The 22,214-nt window shown below is 36.6% G+C and overlaps 1 protein-coding gene across 7 annotated transcripts in view; it reads left to right on the top strand.

Moving 5' to 3' along the window:
- Window positions 1–22,214, top strand: part of NAV3 (neuron navigator 3) — a 509,240-nt gene that overhangs the window by 468,244 nt on the left and 18,782 nt on the right. For all 7 annotated transcript variants that reach the window (XM_058021931.1, XM_058021927.1, XM_058021928.1 and 4 more), the window contains 8 exons: window positions 402–425; window positions 2,708–2,785; window positions 10,834–10,917; window positions 12,529–12,640; window positions 13,921–14,042; window positions 15,848–16,020; window positions 18,344–18,497; window positions 21,361–21,535. In XM_058021931.1, the coding sequence (XP_057877914.1) occupies window positions 402–425; window positions 2,708–2,785; window positions 10,834–10,917; window positions 12,529–12,640; window positions 13,921–14,042; window positions 15,848–16,020; window positions 18,344–18,497; window positions 21,361–21,535 (922 nt within the window). The remainder of the gene's footprint in view (window positions 1–401; window positions 426–2,707; window positions 2,786–10,833; window positions 10,918–12,528; window positions 12,641–13,920; window positions 14,043–15,847; window positions 16,021–18,343; window positions 18,498–21,360; window positions 21,536–22,214) is intronic.

The following is a 22,214-nucleotide window of genomic DNA, read 5'->3' as shown; positions in this document are numbered from 1 at the left end:
TCTTGGTATGCAGTAAAGCAAATTTAAATTCAGGAACCCTAATAATCATTGCAGCATAAATGTTTTCTTTTGAATCAGACTAGGCCCATGCAGTGAGAGCATAGTAAATTTTTGTTTGTATCTTAGAAATGTAGCTCCAGTTTCTGCAGTTCTGGTCCTGCTATCCATTTCTCCACCATTTCATTTTGTCCGTATGCTGGCAAGCTCTTTGGGGTTTCAGCTGGAACTTTGCCAAGCCAGTTGAAAATAGTTCCATTTATTGTTTTTACTGGATACCTTCCTTAAATGTAATGGATGCGTGCAGCTATTCATTTCACTTCAGTGTGGCTGGCTTTTATGTTCTATTACCAGAATTATGTTGCACACTGATTCTAAGCCATTTCTTCTTTGTTTTCTTCCAGGCAGAAGAAAAGGCACATTCAGAGGTAATAACTTTTCTTCCTTTTTTTAGTTCTGTATTGTCTTACATTATTTTTTAGTTTATTGTTTACCTGCTTTGGCTAAACTGCATAGTTGGTGGGGAAAATACACGCTGTGTCTTTGCATTGCCTTTTGAGAAGTATTGGTGGAAACCTGGTGCAGCTTTTAGTTAACTAGAAGGTGTTTTCTTAGCATTGTGCTGAAGAAAGTCTCCTGACTGTCATTCTGAAAAGATGAAAAGAATCAGTAAGAACTGGGCATTGAGTGGAGGAGTTAAGATAGGTCTGATTTCAGAGTTAATTCCACTCTGTGCAGGATCTAAGGAATTGTGCAATTCAAGGTAAGGTGCTACCTTTCAGGAGGAAAAATACTTCACATGATCGCTTTGAACTTCTCTCCCTCACATTTTGAATTATATTAAATTTCTGAAACTGACCACTTTGATGGATTTCAGAGCAATGCAGATTGATTTCAGATATAAATCAAATTTGACATGGAAAATAGCTTCTTTCTCCTCACAATGTATAAGAATGGATGACAAGCCTGGGTCAGCAGCTGGATACAATTACAGCCTTTCTCAAAATGAAGTCCTGATTGTATTAAAAGGGCACCAAAGAGTAGCTGCAATAAAATACAGCACCAAGGGGTGCATTTCCACTTCACAGAGCTGCATGCCTTCCAATTCCTGCATTTATGCTGCTCCTATTTTTACTATTCTAATCAAAGGAAAAGTCAACAAAAAGATATTTTGAGGACATTGAACAAATAAACATATCCTTCCCTCCTTGCTGCAGTATATTTCAATATAATTTTGTCTAAGCTCACATCTCTTTAAGTTAAAAAGAGATAAAGAGGCATGTTATAGCTCAGTAGTGTAAATTCCAGTTCCTCATTTTATTGCCTTTTCTGTAGGTCTGAATATAGAAAATAAACATTTCTTTCCTGTATATTTCTACATGATGTTTTCTCAATATCTGGGTCTGCTTGAGATGCTCTTACAGGAGATGTTGGACAGCACTTCATGAGACCTACCTTTGTGATTTGCAAGAGCATGATGAAAGTGTAGCTTAAGCTGGAATGCCAAATAATTGCATTTAAAACCAAAAGAGAAAATTTGGAAAAATAAAAGGGTCAGTCCAGGATGGAGAACAGCTCGATAATCTGCCCCTTTTGAACTGAGCTAGTGTAAATGACTGAGTTATTTTTGCGTTACAGAAGTACAGGAACATGTTCATGTTGCTTCTACAGTATTTCTTGTTGGTTTTCATGGGAGTCATAAAACTAAAGTACTGCAATGGTCTTTACTAGTGACTGTAAATGTTCCCTTTCCTAGGCTGGTTTTACCCATTTTATCTCTCTTGTCTGGAATAATTTACAACTGAATATGAGAGACTCTTCAAAGTGAAACTCCATGCTGTGCTTGATTTCAGTACAGTGCCCAGAAGTCCCTGTAAGATCTCAAATAGAGTTAAATGGGCTTAAAATGATGTGCAAGCTTCATGTTAGGTATCTACCCCAGCTGAAATGGAAACATATTTTTCATAAGGATTCTGTTTTTCATTAAAGGATAAAAGGGTCTTGAGTTTATTTTCATGTCAACAAGCACATTTAAAGCTACATTTATTTTTTTTAAGTTGGCAAGCAAGTTTTTGAATACTATATAAGATTTAAAGAGGTTGCATGTTTGAATTTCAGGGACTGTAGGAAGCATGTGTTAGAGAAAAAAAAATACTACTTTACCTCACCTAATTTTAGACAACCATAAAGAAAAATCTTGTGTCTGAGGTAGCCATCAAAGCCTTCTTCATGCCAGGCAGCGTGAGAGTACATTTTTCACGTTATCTTTGTCTACTGTAGACATACAACATATGTTGGTTGCATCACGTCTACAGTCAGGCACGGCGAACCTCACCCAAATGCACTCGTGTTTCAAAACCTCAGGCCACATCTCCTTGATTGCACTAAGCATATGTTTGGGACTTGTGGGATTTGGTAAAAACTTATGACATTTCCCTTGCAGAAAAGGATAATATATACAAAGTAATTAAGCATTTACCCATGTGTGCTCCCTTAACTGGAATACTGGCTCATACACCGGTTGAGTGCTAGAAAACAGTTGGAGCAACACTGAGCTACAACTTCTAATAATTTGTATTTCTGGATAGTTCTGAGATTAAAATTTGAAGCTAAGACATTGTAAATCTATTGGTTGTCTCTCAAGAAAACATACAAATAACCACAATAAAAACATTGCTGAATTACTGACAGCAGTCTGTTGTTTCTCTAGCAAATTCAGAAACTACGGAGAGAGTTGGTTGCATCGCAGGAGAAAGTTGCTACACTTACTTCTCAACTTTCAGCAAATGTAAGTATTTTTGCTTGTGATGATAAGTAGTATCAATGAATACATTACCAATTGCTCTTCCTCAACACATAGTCTTGGAGACATTACTATTTATTTATTTAGGGTTTTTGTTTTCCGAGTTAATGACTTCATTGAATTTCTATACTGTCCCAGCTTCAAGAAAAACTAATCTTGTGGAAATGCGAAGTAGGCAGTGGAAATGGAGTTTCCACAGTTTGAATGTGACAGTCCTATCCTGTTAAATTTTACCCTTTTCTCAGAATCAATTATAAAAAAATGGCCAAAAGTAAGGAGACACAAGCAAAGAAAGGCATGATTTGCATATTCTAATAGAATTCATTCGCGTTTAATTTCACAAAGACAAACCCTGCAAAATGCAGTCAGGTGTGAAGGGAAGCACAGCCTACAAGTGTATATAGGATTCATATGCTACAAAAGCAGTGCTGATATATAACTAATTAAAACTGGGCTATTTCACAGAGAGCTTCCTGGTGTTCCTTCAAATTGACATATATTGGTAATATGAGTTATGGAACGTGTTATCTGAAAATAATGCCAGATACAGAATGCAAGAGACAATCCTGTCTGGTTGATGTGGTTTCAGGTGAACTTACTGAACAATCTCTCTTTGAAGTGTAGGTGTCCTGAATATTTAGATTTACAAATAAGTGCTGATTTCAAAGAAATTATTTCATGTTGTGAGAAAATAATCTCTAGCTCTGTGAAAGCTGCTTGTTTGTGTGTGACTTCCACACACGAAAATGTGGAAAAGCTATGCTTAGCACTTTCTTCTCTGTTCAGAAGGCTGCAGAGCACCTGTATTTGTACATCTGTAGCAGTTTAGGTTGCCATACTCTGAGTACTGGGAGTGAACTAGTGAATCAGATGATGTGGGACATTGCAATGTTTGTAAATTCAAAATCTGGATTCTGGGTTGGGTTTTTGCATTTGAGAATGTATAGCTAGAATAGCCAGCATATCTGTATTGGGTTTGGGGCTCCTTTCACATGTTTTAGACACTGATCTTCATCTTTACCAGTTTGGGCAGTTCTTTATTCATCTATCCTGAGAGCAACAGTCTAAAAACCACACTGAGAGGAGAGAAGAGCTAAAATAGCATGCTTTGGATAGGTGTGTTTGCTAGCAAGTCTGTTGCTCTCTGCAGGGCCCTTTTCTTTCCACAACAAATGCAGAGATGCAGCAGCAGTGGGGAGCATAGGAAGGTGATTCCTGGCTGGACTTGTAACCCAGCACAATCACAGACATGCTCATATCTGCTCTGAATGCCCTGGTGTTATCCAGAGGAGTTGTCTTGATTCCAGCAAGCCCCTGATTTAATGAAAGATGTGTCTGCCCCCAGTCAGAAGTTGGACTAGATGATCATTAAAGGTCCTTCTCAAACCAAACCTTTTCATTATTCTAAATCGAGGCGTCATATCAGTTAAATTAAATTGTTTGCCTTTGGTGAGCTTGTACTCAGTGCCTGTTCCAGGTGATAACTCAGGACCCCTGGCACCACTCCTCTCTTTACTCTGCAGGTAGAAAAACAGTTTTCCCTTCCCTCTTTTCACTGGCTCAGAACAGAAACACCAGCAGATTCTTTCTAACTGCTGTGTTGAAAGGGAGAGTTGAAAGATTACTCAGGCTCTGACACTTTTCAGTCAACCCAGAAATGCTGTAGTCTATAATATGGCAACAAGTGCAATAATGTCAGAGCATTCTCTGCAGCTGAGGAAATTAAGCTATTGTTTTGTTTGTTTGGACAAACTGGCTCCTATCTCTCCTCAGTCTTATTTAGAAGTCCTTCACTGTACCACTGGCCAATATGACTTTCTATTAAATAAACACCATACAAGATGGTTTCTAATAAAATTATTTATTCTAGACAAATTGTCCAAGCCAGGTCCACGCTATAATTAGATTTGATCCATAATTCAAAGAAATGGAGTTAAGTTAAAAATGGTAATTTTGGCTTGGTTTTTACTCAAACTAAATCAGCTGTGTGGGTAAGAAATAAATTTGGGTTGATCTGTGTAAATCAGACTGGACTGTTGGGAATCTGTTCCTATATGCTGCCTCTGGGCTTCTGAACAGCCAGGAAAAATGCTTTTCTATGGATCTAACTGTAAGGACATTTTCAATAGGATGGCTAAATATATATCCATAGACATCTGGTTTTCCTATCCAGAAACACCACATTTGGTTAATTTAATAATGTTCTTTTGACTGTTACACACCTTCTCATCCATCTCCATGGAGATATTATTTAAACTCTAAACCTATAAGCAACCCTAAGGCTGATCCATTTTGCACATGCATTTTTTAAATGATACAAGAGAAATCTTTCCTCTTGCCAAATCCCCAACATGTAGAAATTCCTTCAAAATTAAATTTTTCAGGAGCACGAAATGTAGAGGCTTCAAAATCCCTAGGCATGAACAAAATTATATTCACAATTAATACCATCTTTAAAAAAAAGTAGATATTACTAGATATTGGGAGTAAATATTTTTGGCAGGATGTTCTCATGAGATACATACTTTACAGAACCAAAAAATTGAGAAGTATTTCACAATAAACCTGGTCCTGAATTCATTTTCTGCTGTTTCTGATAGAGAACTTGTAATTAAAAGAACACTTTCATATGAAACCAAACAATCAAAAGCAAATGCTTTTTAGGGGTCCTTCTGTCAGTCCTTCAAGGATTTATGAGAAGAAATTCTACAAAGTATCTCTTAAACATTAGAAATAAAATCCAGACTGAAAGCAGACAGTATATTCAACTATTTAATTGTGATAGAACCACTGAAATTTATTTCATTATAGAATTGATGTTTAAATGCCACATATTAAGTACTTTTCATGAAAATTCTGAGAGTTATTAACAAAAAATTGATTTAACTTGGCAAACTTACAGAAAACCTAGATGGCTTTCTAGATTTCATGAACTTGTAATGCCTTAGCAATGCGTTCCTTTCGTGTACTCATTTATCGTTTATTTTGTAGTCTAAGAGACTACATATTTCACCAGTCACTGCCTTTTAAAGGAGAAATATTCCTAATCACAAAAATCTGGAATTTATTCTCAGAGAAGAAATCAAATCTCTAATGGATAATACTACTGTGACCCTCATTTTGAGTCATGTTTTCTCATCAGGAAGGCTAAATCTTGAACGAGCCTTAAGTTTAATTCAGAAAAGTTTGATCACTGTCTGTCTTCTCTGGCAAACAGAGAACTGCGTGAACAGTCTGTCTTTTGTGGTGCTTTTGCTAACGAGAAAAATGCTCAGTCCTTTCTGATGCTTTTGCTACAAATGCATTCCTCTTAGCATTCGTCCTTAGCGTTAGTCCTGAACCCCTCCTCATTTCCGTATCCTCACTGTCTGAAAACAGGCAGCACTTTTTGCCTTGCTGTGGTCTGGAGAAGGAAAGTGTTAATAGCCAGAAATCTTGTTCCTTCAAAGCTCAATCTCAATGTGAATTTGTTGTTAGCATTTCCCTCTGTAGAACTGAGCAAAAGTACTGTACGTGAGTGAAAAAAAGAGCACCTTATTCAGCTCATTTCAACACTATTTGTGCCTTTCTTTGCTTCTCCACGGAAGACTGTTGGTGACATTAGTATATAAGTAATTCAAAGACTGGCAGGTTGAAATTTGACCTCTTCAATCAAGCCTTTGCTTGATACATTATTTTATACCAAAATCTGTCAATTGGAAGTTACAGCATTTCTCAGGCATTATTGAAAACTCTGCTAAATTTTTTCTTATTTGGTTTGATTTGTTGTTCAGTTTTCGTTGGCTGGACTCAAGTACTATGCTTGACTTCAGCAGTTTATTTCATTTTATTAACCCCAAAGGGCCAAAGTGTTTTGCCTGCAAATGATTAAATTCAAGCTGCGTCCAGCTGTAATTTAATCTGTAAATTAAGCATCATTTGGATGCTTAATTTACAGATTTTCTCTGACATTCTTGCTTTACCCCTGGCATCTGTCTCAGTGTGGCTGAAAGGTAAATCTCAATACTAATTCAGAAAGGGCCTGTTTTCAGTGCAGAAAATGTCCAACCAGCAGACTCCGTATGTGACTGACAAGGGCTCAAATTCCAGTGAGCAGCCTGACCAAGCCTGTTCAGAGGGACTTTGATCAGAGCTTTGTACTGTATAAAGCTGAAGGGTGCTTGCTTGCAAGCTGTAGTAGAGCCAGGATGCCAGTAGAAAGCGGAGGGGGTGTGCTGGCTAATGCTCTTGTTTGGCCAGCTCTGAACCGCTATCCTGCGGCCAAGCAACAAGCTGCTAGCAGGCAGCAAACAGAAAAGGCCACCAGATCTACAGTTGCTGCTTGCAACCAGCCTGATCTCTTCTGGCCTTTCACAGCTCCTTCCATTCAGCCCTGTCAGGTGGGAGGAACTTTATTTATTTGCCTTTGTTTTATAAATCTGAACGCCACAGGTCAAGTCCCAAAGTGTGTTGGAAGGCAGATGTTTCGTATGTGAATGTCATGTTCAGGATAGGCTGTAAACCTGAGCTGAGGTATTTGGGGCTTGCCTGGCTGGGATAGTTTACTAAGGAAATCTTTAAAATCAAATCTGTCATCTTAGCACTGAAGACATCTCTTTGACTGTTTCCAGTGTGCATTTTGCATGTTAATAGAAGTCAAAATTAACTCGTATGTGAAGGATATCTACAGATTAAGAGCTGTCTATCTATGTATCTAATATGTATGTCAAGTTAATGATGGATATATTTTGCTGCAGGCATACTTCAAGTAATGCCCAGTTACTGAACTCTAATTCCAGGATGTCTTTTTTTCAAGTACAAATACTGCATTCAATTTTGAAGACATATTTTTACTATAGAATGAGCATTATATAAACCACATATAATATTCAGGCTACTCTTTGAAGTATTTCAAGGATGTGTGTACTCCATGAATGAAACTTCTGAATCTAACACAGAGATTTCTAAGGTGTGAGAAACTGGCTGTATTTTAAACAAACAAACAAAACAATTCCTGAATATTTTTACAAGAATGAAAGAAAGGAAACTTCTAGATAAATTTAATCATCCTCAGAAACTGAGGATTAGCAATCCAATCAAAATAAATTACCAAATTTTTAAGTGTAAAAAAAGTTTCTAATTAGAATTTTTAATTTCCAATGAACATTATTAAAGACACAGATTTTTCTTTCTCTTTGCTTTAATTGCTTTATGAATTATTCTGCATTGAACTGTTTAAATGTGAAAGCTGATCTCAAATAGAAATACTTACATATATTTCTGTTTTATGTATACTTCAACACACACATATAAGTATACTGATAATTTAGCCTTTTTGAAATGAATTTTTCTTATTTTATTGTGTAGTATTTCTGTAGGGAAAATGTTCTTAAGTTTGCAAGTCATAGCTCCTAGACAGCTGAAGGAATGAATATTAGCTACAATGGAGAAAGAACAGTTTATTACTCTGAATATAAAATCAATACTTCAGTAGATGAGTGTTATCTTGTAATAAACATTTAAAGTAATGAACAATGCAATTAAAAGGTTTTCTTCTTGAATAGTTTATGGTAAATGGGACTTTGAATTACATTTCTTTATTATTAGGAAATCAAGTTCTAATAGTCTTTATTTGAAATGAGTCAGAAAAATGCATCATCTTGATCCAATAACATTTATGATGCAAAAAGTTTGGTATAATATTCCAAGAAGGTAATGTTCTCTGTCACTGGGTGAATTTTACTAAGAACCCTTGTTACATGGCTGTCTTTCTCTAAAGGCTGTCAGAAAATAACAGTTTCAGTGACCTTTGATGACATTTTTAATGCTGCTTTTTACTACTTAATTTTTCCTGTAAATTCTTTGTTGTCTATTAATGTACTATACAGGATGCATTTGTAGCTATAGAACAGGAAAATACTTTACACAAGTATGCATAGTTTGGTACCAAAGTACTGTGGTTATTACAGTCTAATTTCTAGAAAAGGAGAGAAGCAATGCATAATTAAACAAATTATTCCTCTTTCAAGCCCTCAGTCCCCACTGTAATTCTCAGAGTAAAACAGAACCATGGGCCGTCAGCAAAGACAGAATTTTATGAGGCAGGGAACAGTGAGCTCTATTAGTTTCCTGTTAAACAAAAGTAATGAAGAGACAGTTGGCTAAAATTCTGTAGTAGTGCATCTCTTTTGTCTCTGATAGTGTTCTGGGTGTGTGATCATCATCTTTGGAAATAAAACGCCATAGATTAATCTGGATAAGTTTAACATGTAGCTAATTAATAAAGTTTAAATTAAGTTTAAAAACAGTTATTTTTATTTTCTTAGAGAAATAGAGTAGTGAAAACAACCAAAGGCTGTAGTATTGATTGGCAGGTTTTCAGGTTCATTTTATCAAAGATTTTAACTTCCAGAATGTAGCCTAAGTTATAAATGTTAAAATAGGAATATATACAATTATCTTCTAGAGATTCTATATTTGTCTAGTCTCGTGTTTATCTGGAGTTAGTCCTTGTGGTATGTGTCCTTTTACCACAAAAGTTATCCCTAAGATATCCCTGCAGATGCAGAAAGCAGGTCCATTGACCACTACACTAAGTAATTGTGTACCTAAGTATACTAATAGTGTGGTTTACAAGGAGTAAACTTTTAGTAAGGTTAATAAGAATAAAATAAATAGGCTTTCAAGATACCTAAATATTTATAGCAATCCAAAATTATTTACAAGACACAAAAGTCACTCATCAGTACAACAGCTCTGAAGCAGAGATGCATAAGTAGCCCACTATTGTATTTATGGTAATCTTCTTCTGTTTGAGGGATAATATACAGAGGACGGTGGCAAGAAGCTCTTTTCCCTCTCCTAAAATGCAGAACAAAATCCTTTTTGGACCATGTCTTTTCTTGATTATACCTCAGATTCAGTACAACCGCATACATTCAAACAATTTCAACTATGCTTGTAAAAGCATGCAAATCTGCAACTGAAAAATTTGCCAGGCACTGTGTGTGCCTGAACTGCTATAATAAAAACTAAATTTTCTCCCTGAGGAAGCTCAGTTAATCCATTTGTGCATATAAATATGGTGAGTTTGAGTTATATTTCCATGTGCCAATGGTTGGAGACTTTGTCTATTACCACTTTTAAGATGGTAATGAGAAAATAAGCATTTCCTTATGCTTTTACTATTTGATGTTGGGAGAGAAATGGACGGGATTATATGGACTTCCTTAAAAATTAAATCTTTATTTTCCCTTGGCTCTACTTTCCCTGGCTTAGCATATTGGGATTTTTACGACCATTTGCTCTTCTTTGCCCTGCAAAGCTCAGTGCCAGTTAGATCTGATTAAGTATAATTCGTATAAATTTAGTTTGATTACAGTGTAGGATGCCGGTTGTTTAAAAAATAAAAACCAGACAGAAGTTTTGTTTGTTTTTTTTTTAATATTTTGATCTGTTTCAACTCTATTGCTTTTTATACTGAGAAGTAAGACTTCCAGTTTTCAGGATTTTATTTTGTTTTATATATATATATTTGCACACATTATAAATGTTATATTTATATTTTACAAAATATATTTTATACACACACAGACATATATGAGCAATATAGTATTAATAGACTAACTGTGATATTTTTTGTTTAAGGCTTAGGATTTTAGGATTTTTCTGAAGGTTTTTATTTCTGAAGTTAAAATTTGCTTTTCAAGATAAAGTGCTTGAATTCCTGTTTTGAAGTGTCCAGTAATTGAAAATAATTGCTCCTGGACTTCTCTTTGGGAGCAGACTACTTTTGGCTAATACATCAGTAAACTTAAAGCCAGGCATTAAATCCATAATTCATTTCCAGGCAGAGATACCTGAGCTTATCTCATTGGGAGCTAAAGAAGCCTGAGGAACACTGGGTGCATTTGGCTGATTCATCTATCCAACTTAGCTCAGTCTGAGTTTGAACTAATATTAAAGAGCTGGAGAAAATGTGCTTGAAGGAAAAACATACTTTTAAAAACCAAATAGATCTGGGAAAATTTCCCTGTGTTGTCTTTCTTTCACAGGCTCATCTAGTAGCAGCTTTTGAAAAAAGCTTGGGAAATATGACAGGCCGACTGCAAAGTCTAACAATGACTGCTGAACAAAAGGTAGGTTGGTCAAAGAGGATGCTTTACTGTAGAAAATAGTCAGAAAATTATGTTAGAGTTTGGTTTAAAGAACACTAAGAGGAAAAAGGGACATCTGTGACAACAAGACAGATTTTTCTTTAATGGTTGCTGCGATCAGTTTTTCATAAATGTCCGGCAGCATGTGGAAAAAACTGTGCAGTATCAGGTTTACACAGATAGTATCATAAAACAGTTGGACACTAAAATCTTTCATTTCCAGAATTCAATGAAAACATGCATGACTTCAGGTTTACTCCATACTGAAGGATCCTGTAACAAAAATTTATCATAAGCTGCTGCAGTGCTTCATTCCAGCCTCCCAGCACCACCAGAACAATGGAATTTCAGGAAACAAAGAAGTTTAAGTAGAGAAAGATAGCTTAATTGAGAAGGTTAATAAAGGTTAGGCATCCTATCCATAAGTAAACAGTTTGGGTTTTCACTTTTTCACTGTGCTATTTATCTAATGGGGGAAAAAATACTCTGAACCTGATACAAAGAAATTTAATGTGAGTCCTTTTACCAAGCTCAGGATTAAGAGGCTGCTTAGCACCTTCCAGGATTGAACTTCTGCAACTTATGAATTTTCAACAATGTCCTATTAATGGAAAGGTCTCCTTGACCCAAACTGTGAAAGAATATGTTTATCTGTGAGCTGCTAGTCACCACTGCAGTCTGTAACTGTCTACAAAAATAACGTTTCAGAGTCTGGTTGAGCACTAACAGATGAAATTGTGAACTGGATAGAAAATATTTGTATTGTTTGCTTTTTTTTCATCTGGGGCGGGGGGGAAGAAAAACAACACAGTCAAAATGGAATTTTCTTAAAAACAAAACTTTTAACTATTTTACGAAGTATAAATCCATCAGGTTTTCTTTCCAGAAGGAGTTAAGCAGTGACATTGAAACAGATCATCTCCAAGTTTCTTTCCCAAAAGATTTAAAACTTATTCTTTTCCTTCTCTTCTTTTCTCTATTGTTGAGTTTAAATTCCTTTAACCCTAATTATATAGGAAGGAGACTGGAAGGACAGGAAGTAATAAATAAAATATTGCTTATAAAAGCAATAATAAAATATATTTTCTAATAAAATCAGCTGTGCATTCTGATACAGAACTTCTTGCACTCAAGTGGAATAATTTTACTTCGACTTGCAGGACAATTTCTATTAAACAGGGGCTTTTTAATTAAATTAGTATTTAGCAAATTAAGTCTTTTGAACAGTAGCCTCACATATTAAAGGACGTACTTCAAATGGCTTCATTGTATTTTGCAACGAAGTCATAGAGCTTTTCTTAATTATTCATTTTAAAGTCAATTCAGACCCTTTTTAGATTACTCCTAATTAAAAATGTTTTCTTCTTAAAAATAGCATGATTGCTTTATATAGAGTAAATGAAAAAGAATATGTTAGTTAACTTCAATATCTTTGGAGAGAAAGTATGCATTCATTTTATTGCTGCCCTTTTGATAACCCAAGCAGTTCCATGATCTTTAATTTGAACACTCTTCCCTTGCAATTTTTTCTTTCAGCTTAGACAAACATTGTTCTTTTGCCATTATTTTGATCTCTCTTTGCTCTTCCCACAGGAATCTGAGCTTATAGAGCTAAGGGAAACCATTGAAATGCTGAAAGCCCAGAATTCTGCTGCACAAGCTGCTATTCAAGGAGCCTTGAATGGCCCTGATCATACCCACAAAGGTATGGGCTTGTCTTTATCAAAATAAATGCAGAAGTTCTCCCCAGGGGAAAAAAAAAGCTAAGTCACTACTTTTCTGTTGTTTGGGAGCTCTGTTGCAAGGCAAAGCACATTCTGAAGTGAGTGGTAGGCATACTTGTGGTATTTCCAGAGCTGGAAACCTTGCCCAAGTTTCCTGTCTGCCAAAGTTCCTGGAGCTTTATCTTCTTAGAGCAGGGTGGCCAGGAATTGATCGAGAGATAACCGTGTTCCTGCAACTGACTAGTGAAGTACACCCAAGACACAAATGAGGTCTTACAGTATAACATGGTTAGAGCTTGGGAATCCAGTCAAAGCTGTAGCTTTGTAAATTGGTGTTCTTGTTGGTAAGAGACAGGCTGACAACAGCTCAGCTCCTTCTTGAAGTGCTAAATCAGTGCAGGAAAGCAGGTATTAAATTCCAGATGTCAAATTAATTTGTCATTACAGTTAGGCCAATATTGCATGATAAATACATACTTCAAAAGTGCCTGCTGATAGGCAACAGCAAAGAAATTACTTGAAAAAAAATAATATGGTATTCGTTTTTGAGAGTGTTACTGATCTTCCATTAGAGAGGTCATTATTTAGGTGTTTGCCTTAAGGTCATTTCATGGCATGACTTGAGTGTAGCAAAGCAAATTTCTAGGAAGTAGAAAATAATCTAAAAAATAATTTCCCTTCGTATTAGTGGGCATGTTCTGCAAGAATAATTTCCAGTGATTAATATATAGTTATCAGAGACCTCTAAACAATTGAAACTCAGAAGCTGCACCAACCATTTTTAATATTCTCCACTTCCTAGTTATTTTGTTTCATTCATTTTTAATGAACTCTTGCCTGTTTCTTTCCATCAGGGTATATTAGAATGTAGAATCTGAACACTGATTAGGGCTGCTACAAGTTGAGTAGTGCCTACACTCCTCAGAACTACAGTACATGTGGCACTGAAATGTCACGTAATCCTTGTGCTCAGTTATGAGGATACACGTGCATAGATTGCTGTGAAGGTTCATTGCCTTCTGGGCAAGAACAGCCTAGTTTGAGAAACCCCTAAGTATTGGACTAATTGTGTGCATCCCCCTAGGTCCTTATATGGTTTCTCACAAGCTTCAATAGCTTGAATCTGAGGCACTGCTAGCATCAGTGCCATTTATGTTCATTTAGACTGCCTTTGAGGAGGCAGATGCTACCTAAATATAAAAATTAACATTACTATTATTAATATATTGAAAGTGATTTCACAGTAACATCCTGTCTTTAGATCTACGTATAAGGCGGCAACATTCTTCAGAAAGCGTTTCCAGTATCAACAGCGCTACAAGTCATTCCAGTATTGGCAGTGGTAATGATGCTGATTCAAAAAAAAAGAAAAAGAAAAACTGGGTGAGTACTCAGCAGGTTTAAGCCTCTCTTCTTGCTATTCTGTCTGAGTAACATAATGGTTCATTTCATTACAATGTTCTTGTGAGGCCAGATGGGTATAAAGAAATTCATGTGTATCTGTACTGTGACACTACGAGCAAGCTAAAAATTACTGAATATCAGCAGGGTTTTATTTGCATAAGTCAGAGTAATTAAAACAAACAAAAGTACAAGCAACAATTACAACGGCAAGAAAAGAAGAACAACATCAAATTTAAAATAGCTGTTGTGACCAAAAACCACCTCTGGGCCACATTGAAACCCTGTTTGATTTTTCTTCAGTTGCAGTTTGGTTCAAAAGCTTGATTCAAATATATTACCCAGCTATGGAGGGAGTTGAAATCAGTTAAGAATTCTCACTTAAAAATACTACAGTGTTTTAAGAAATTAAGATGTTGCTCAACTGGAACATACAAATATCACATACTGCTAAAGATTTAGTTAAATACTTTCAATAAATAATCAGAAAATATGTTTTTATTGTTTTTAAAATATTATCTGCATAAACATTTATTTTAAAATACTGATGAGCCTTCATTCCCTTGATTTGTAATTCCACACTCTTTCATGTTTCTGCAAGGTGAACTCTAGAGGAAGTGAGGTGAATATAAACCATGGAAAAGTTGGCATGCATCTATAAAAAAACCCTATCTTGGCATGATTGCTATTTATTTTGGCAGTAGGCTTTTATACCTTCTAAAACCAGATTATCCTGTATGTCTTCTCAGTTTGTCTTTATTCATTTTAATCTCCAAGTTTAGGCTATAGAAAGGGGGAGTGTAGCCAAAATCCATTTCTTTCTCCTTAGACATCATGAGCTGGAAAGGACTTAAATATTGTTTCTCATTAAGATCAGTGGTCACACTCCCCACTCTCCAATTTTACCATGAAAATAATGTGTTTGAAGTCCTCATTTTTTCATAGAGGAACCAGCTGGTCGTTGTGTTCTGTACAGTTTTGACCAGAGCAACTCTCTGAAAAGAAAAATAAAACCTGTATTTTTCCTAAGATGAGTAAGTTCTGTATTTAGACAAAGGTATGAACAAATGACATAGTAAATTTTAACTGGAGACAAAACTGTTGTCATCTTGGCTTCTGAAATAAATGGCTCTTTGGCTATTCTGTCCCTTTTCAATACTGGATACAAGCTTCTAGAGGGAAAAGGCAATGCTTGTATGTTCGGTAATCCTACCACTCTATAGGAATCTGCAACAAACCGTGTATACCTTTCAGCTAACATTCTTCTCAGTAGTACAACAAGGCAAACCTCTTGTTCCCATTTAGATCCTCTTGATTGTGATCCAAATCATAGAGTTTGCATAGTTTGACCACTCAAAGTTTTAATGGGGAAGATAAATTGGCAAAAACTGTAAATTGGACTTATCTTCTGATTTCAGCATTTAGTTGAGCCTGTACCTAGATGCAAAGTGGTTATTTAAAGCCACCCCTTGAAGGGAATGCCATGGGAATGGGATTCCACTGGGGCTTAATGGCTTTAAATGAGCACCCCTCCCCAATAGCTGTACCACTCAATCCTGCACTATCTCCATAGCATTACTTCTGCACTGCGCTGGATTAATAAAGTCAAAACAAAGCACTGTATCATGTTTTTAGAGATACTGTGTTGCATATGTTAATACCTTGCTTCTGCATACTGACCTCAGGCAGTGGCTAGGGTGGCATCTGCAAACTAACTCTTCAAAACATGAGCTGCACACAAAGTGTTTTGATGAGGAAAATAATCTTGCACTCTATTTGTTTTCCAGCTAAGAAGCTCTTTCAAACAGGCCTTTGGAAAGAAAAAGTCCACCAAACCTCCTTCCTCACATTCAGACATAGAAGAGCTGACAGATTCCTCCCTTCCTTCCTCACCTAAATTGCCCCACAGCTCAGGAGAGTGTGCAACAACATCGATGAAACCATCACAGTCAGCATCTGCGTAAGTCTCTCTCTTGGCAAATGGGGTGGGCTGGGAAGCAGACCTCCTCCAGCATGGCCATTTGCAGTTCAGAAGCCATTGTCAACAGCTCAGGTCTTCTAATCCTGAGCTCCATCCATTTGCCAGATTTCTCGTGAGCTTCACCACTTGCACACTGGTTCTGCAGCAGGTCTTTATTCAGTCATAATCTATCATCCTTTCACAGATTTTACCCAAAATCACCTAGCTATACAAACTTCCAAAAGACTGTGTTGTGCCCTCCCTGCACCATTAGCAACTTTATAGTATCCACTTAGCAAAGGCCACATGCTAATGTTTCCTTGTTACCTTTTTTCATGACATTCTAAAAAAATTCTTAAATATATATATTTTTTAATTTTTACAGTATACTTATTTCTCCTGTTATTACTTTATCTATTTTGTAGCTACTGGTGTATATAAATTTTAATCTATTTCCTCTCTTTTATCAGCTTGCATTTTTTTGTGGGATTTTATTTTTATTTTATTCAAATCACCACCCTGAAGGTTTCAGGTCTGAGAACAAGTGAACAGTCAACAGCTGTCTGATTTTCTTCAGTATTTTTTGAATATCTGATATGTTCCTATGGAGTTCCTAGCTCTTTCTTATTCGTATTTCTCTGCTTTTTTTTTTCACTCTGCTAAACTCATAACTCTTTCTGATATTGGGAAATCAACGTCTTTGAACCAAAAAATGTCTACTACTGATGTTAGCTTTACTTTCCTTCTCCTAATTGAGAATAATCAGATCATAATTAATTTTCTTAAGGCACTCAAGGAATTCTAGTCTCATGACTGTTTTATTAGTTAGTAAATGGAATATGCATGGAAATAAAATTTCATTTCTTATTTGCTTAGCATAGGAAGGTATGGACACATGACAGAAAGAGCTATACCATAATATTCCGGAAAAAAAATCCTGGTGTATGTCTTTCTTAATTTTTAATCACATTTAAAACATTTGTGCATATCTTGAATGATATTCATTATTTTTCTTCCTCTATTTGACATGTATTTTATTTGCCATGAACTTCATCTTCCCTTTGCTTACGATTTCTTAGTATATTTTCTTGATGGGGTCTCGCGTTCTGAACCATTCCCTTTACTTTCTTCCATTGCATCTGTCTAATACATGTGGGTGCAGGTCATCTCTAGTCTGGGCATCAGAGAAAAGGCCAGACGGCCGTGTGGTCTACAGGCATAGATCCCGGTAAAACTGAGTGTGGGGCATGGAATTGTGTGCCCAACTGCTACCCTGAAGAGTGCTGCATCTTCTTTCCCAAAATGCGTTTGCATGCATTCTGGCAATTAAATGCTGACCTTTGTTTCTTTTTTTTGTTTGTTTGTTTGTTTTTAAATATTAGCAGTAATAATCACAATAATAATACTTATTTTCATAAAATTTTTTTCATATTGAGATTTTTCTGAAAATATTAACTATTTATAGTCACAGTAATAAAGAACAAATAACATTTGCTGAATTGACTGGAAATACTGCTTAGTGTAACAAGCCAAAGTTCAGTGTTTTATTTTCTACTGGTGGTTCTGATGATGATACAAAGATGCAAAACAGTCTAACAAGAGAGCTGGATGGATGGTTGTGGGTCCCTGAGCCAGTCATGTTTCAATCTTTTCTTACACTGTTTTTTTTCATTAAAGTAAATGCATATGAAAATATATATATGCATATAACCACATGGAAATCCAGTCTTCAAGGGAAAAAAACAAAAACCAACCCGCATGATTTCTTGTATTATGCATTACAAAATCACAGGCTATAGGCAAAACATCAGCCATCACAAATCAAAACCATTACAGATCAAAATCTTGTAGACTATTCAATGACTGTCCCTTTGTGTAATATTCATATCAGAAGAAAATATTGATGCCTAACAAATAATAAATATCAGCAGTACAGTTTAATCAGCACACATCAGTTCTGACCGTTGCATAGAGAAACCATAAACTTTGCACCAAAGAAATTATGTGAGTAAAAAATACAATTAAAACCAATGGATGCTAGACACTCAAAGATACCTGAAAAGTAGTTAAGAATTTGTTTTTCACCATAGTGAGCTAAACTAAAAAGCCATAAAGCAATCTGATCACTTCTTTTGGAGGGGACTTTTTTTTCCTTTTTTAATTTGCAGTTTGATCATTTTCATGTTTCTTTGATAAGTTTCTTTCTTCACTCATAGGTTTCACCAGCAGCAAGCGTTTTTCTGTTCTTTGATATTTAATAATGACACTGCTTTGGGGAGAGAACATTCCTTTAATCTCCTGCCTGTTTCCTGCTCCTCTTTAGGATCTGTGAGTGCACAGAGGCAGAGGCTGAAATTATTCTTCAGCTAAAAAGTGAGCTGAGGGAGAAGGAGCTCAAATTAACAGATATCCGTCTGGAAGCCCTCAGCTCTGCACACCACCTGGATCAGATCCGGGAAGCCATGAACCGCATGCAGGTCAGTGCAGCAGCTTAACTGGTGACAGGGATGCACACCAAAGGTATGACTGGTGTGTTTCCTTTCCCAGGACTTTGTTTCAGGCACCAAAAAACTGTCAATGTAAAGTAAATTGCTGGATTGACAGTACTTCTGAAGGATGGGTATGATAAGTGTTCACCTTCTAATAAAGACATTCTTAGCATGTATATTAATAGCTAAAATGTGTTTAAGAGATATGGAAGAAGACATAATCCCTGCCCAAAGGATATTTACTATCTCAAGCCTATAACTGGGGTTAGCAACATGACAGAGAAGCAGATCAAAAAGTGATTTCTACAGCGTTTTAAATCCTTGAGTCATGGAGGGGGCCAGGATGTTATGTGCATACTGTTTCATCATTTCTGATTCCTAATTCAGTCATGGCTTGCCAAAGCAAAGAACGTAAAATTGAGCTAATTACTGTATCCAGCATCATAAAATTTTGCTATATTGTTTTGTTACACTGCCCCAATTCCTCTTTGAACACATTTCTTTTCGTTAGAAGATTTTTCCTTTCAGGAGGCTGAAAGGATGCAAAAGGATGGCAGTGTTCTTCAGTGGAGCACAGAGCTTTATGGGTCTCAATTTGGTTGCTCACGTGCCAATGCCTACTGCCATGGTGGGTGCCCAAAAGTATCGCTAATATCCACACATTGTGACATAAATACTTCAGTGGAACTGGGCCCTTCTGTAATGGCAGCTAAGATACCCGTGTAATCCCTGAAGGCACTGTAAATCTGTATTTGGGGAACAGAATCAAGGCCATGGGCTGGGCATTCAGGTTGAGACAGCGTTGGTTACATTTAAAAGTCTGGGAATGAGCTACTTGATAAACTTCTGTTGTAGTCAGTCGAGTTTTAGTCCTGTAGTAGTGAGGGCTAAAGAGCTGTCCTAAAATTACCCCAAGATAGGTACAGAGGGTGAAATAGAGTTCCTTGAGCATAGGTACTTCTTACCATTTGAACCAGCTTAAGTATTTGCATCTGCAGAGGACATGAAAGTTTAGCATTCTTCCATGGAAGACCATATTTGTCATGCCACTGGAAGCCCACATTTCCTCAGCTGAATCCAGCCCAGTGCCTTGCCAGCTGAATTGCTCTCTGTTGGGTGCTTAGGTCAGGTGACTGTAAGGCATTTGTGTGTAGATGCCTGTAGCACCTGATTTCATAACTACAGAAATGGTGTGCTTGATGTCTTTTCTAGACCTCCTTGTTTACACAGTGCCTGTATCAGTTTCAGCCAGGTCTTTAAACATCTTTGGTACCTGCCATCCTCCCAGGTGCTCACGACTCCAGGTGCCAACATTAGTGTGGGATATTCGGCTGAACTTCAATTAGAGGGAAGACTTATCAAGAACTGGTCCATAAATGTGGTTTCATTTGTCCTGACATAAGTAAAGCATTGCTCTCGAGGCACTGAAAGGTTTTTAAGGAACTGTGAGGAAAAGAACGTGAAAAGGAGAAAAGGATGTGAAGGCTTATCATCTGATGACAGTCTCATACTGGGAGATGAGTGCCTGAATCAGGTGAAGTTTCCAGAGAGAGGAGTCTGCTGCAGGCACTTTTCTCCAAAGTCTGAACTTCCTCAATTCTGGGCAGAGGCAGCTAGTTGAGATACTGTTAATGGTAATGACCATTTCTGAAGTTCACCCAAAAGAACAGGCAGCTGCCTTGCAGTTGCCAAAATTTGATATTTTAGAGGATTGATGAGGATTGGTAAAGGGAAAAAATAGGACTGGTGAAAGTGATACGTGAATATTTTTAGGTTCAAAGCACTTTAAAAAACTAAAGCTCAAGTGAATGGAAGACTGCTAAGAGCTATGTAATTAATAAGCATAAATTGCAGAGTGGCTACTGATTTGAACTCTAGACTAAACTGATATACCCATCTATTACCTTCTGTTACTATTGTGCTGGTTTGTCCCTTCCCGTTCACTGTCTTCTCACCTGTGTGTACGTGATCTAATATTTTTGTAGCTGAAGCAGGGGTTTTTGTGATGCTATCTATCCCTTATGTCTTCACTTGTATAATATAGCTGTTGAGCCTCCATTAAAAATTGAGACTTTTACCAGGGTGATGTGAATTTAGAAATAAATTTGATGTGCAGAACCATCTGCAAGAATAAGCAGTTGCTTTGTAATGCACTTTGTTAAGCAACTGCTAGATTTAGATGGTACCAGGCTGTTCTCAGGCTTTTTCATTTTATTATTGTACATTCAATTATCACTTGGCAGCACAGAGGATTTAGCTAAAAAATTGCAGTTGTTCTGATTCATCTGTCACTGTCTTTTTTCATCAGAGAGAATTTGCTCACTGCTATGTTAACAATCCCGTGTTTGAATGATCAAAAAGTCTTATTTGATAGCAAGAAGGGTTATGAAACTGTTAAACTATCAATTTCTAATTTTTCATTTTTAATTCAATTTCTCTGTGAAGTTATGTTTAAATTTTATATTCAATGGCAGGAATAATTTTCTGTGTCTTTAGAAACATTGATATATCCAGTAACTTTCTTAACTAACTGTTACCTTAGGAATTTGACAATAGAAAGTAGCTGAAAAAAAATGGGGATAGCTGGGAAAATTATGACCACACTCATGTTATGGTCAACTGTACAATAAGCACAAAAGCTTGAAGCTGATATTGTTTGGGATCTAAAAATAAGGTTATTGGGGGCTTTCCCTTCATTTAAGAAGTAAAGGCCGTCCAGTTTTCATTGTGTTGTGAAAGTGGTAAGCCAGTTAACTGGGTCAGGGGGACAGCATCACCAGCCTAGCCACCAGTGGTGGTTTTCCAAAAGAATAACCTCCTGTGCTTTGGTGTTGATTTATTTTGTCTATAGAATGAAATTGAGATACTGAAAGCAGAGAATGATCGCTTGAAGGCAGAGACTGGAAATAGCGGAAAGCCTGCCCGGCCATCATCAGAGTCCTCAAGCAGCACATCATCTTCTTCATCACGGCAGTCACTGGGACTTTCTCTGAACAATTTAAACATCACAGAATCTGTTACATCAGGTAAACATGCTTTGCGCACATGCATGCCTCAGCAATTGGTACGATTTTTTCAGCCCCTTAATGGGCCACATAGGAGAGGCATGACTGGAAATTAAAACACCTCATATCATTCAGGTTAACATCAGATATACATTCAGTAACAGAGAAGAGGAAGAATGCTGGTGGTCATGTCTGAAATGTAGCTTTTAGAAGCACCTGAACAGCAGTAACAGACTGTTCATTATGTTTGCTTTGTTCTTAGCCATGACACTCTCTGCCTATGAAGTTTACAATACTCTTCGGTCATCCAATTTACAATTTCTTTGAAAAGAAATATTTGTTGAAGTATACATGACAACTGTATTGATACATTCTCTTGCCCATATGGGATAAATATGAGTATAGTATGTGAAACTTTCTTCTTTTTGTTTACAGGTCTTTGATCATTCAGTTGGCTCTCTTAACTTGACTTCATATTTGCAGCTAAGGCAGAAGGTGGTCTCAGTTAGCTTTATCCCTTACATTTTTTTAATAGGTACAGCTAGCTAGCCTGTGTTGAACCAAATCACCATTTACCACAGGAACCAAACCCCTCCTGGTCTATTAGGCACTCATTGTCGTCTATGAATACAGGAAAGCAAGCAGAAGTTGGGTCCACATCCTGAGCATCAACATTTGATTATTTTCCATGCCATGGAGT

The sequence above is a fragment of the Melospiza georgiana genome, chromosome 4 (assembly GCF_028018845.1).
Source record: "Melospiza georgiana isolate bMelGeo1 chromosome 4, bMelGeo1.pri, whole genome shotgun sequence".
NCBI lineage: Eukaryota > Metazoa > Chordata > Aves > Passeriformes > Passerellidae > Melospiza > Melospiza georgiana.
Note: the sequence above shows the minus strand (reverse complement) of the source record. Positions and strands in the feature narration are given on the sequence as shown.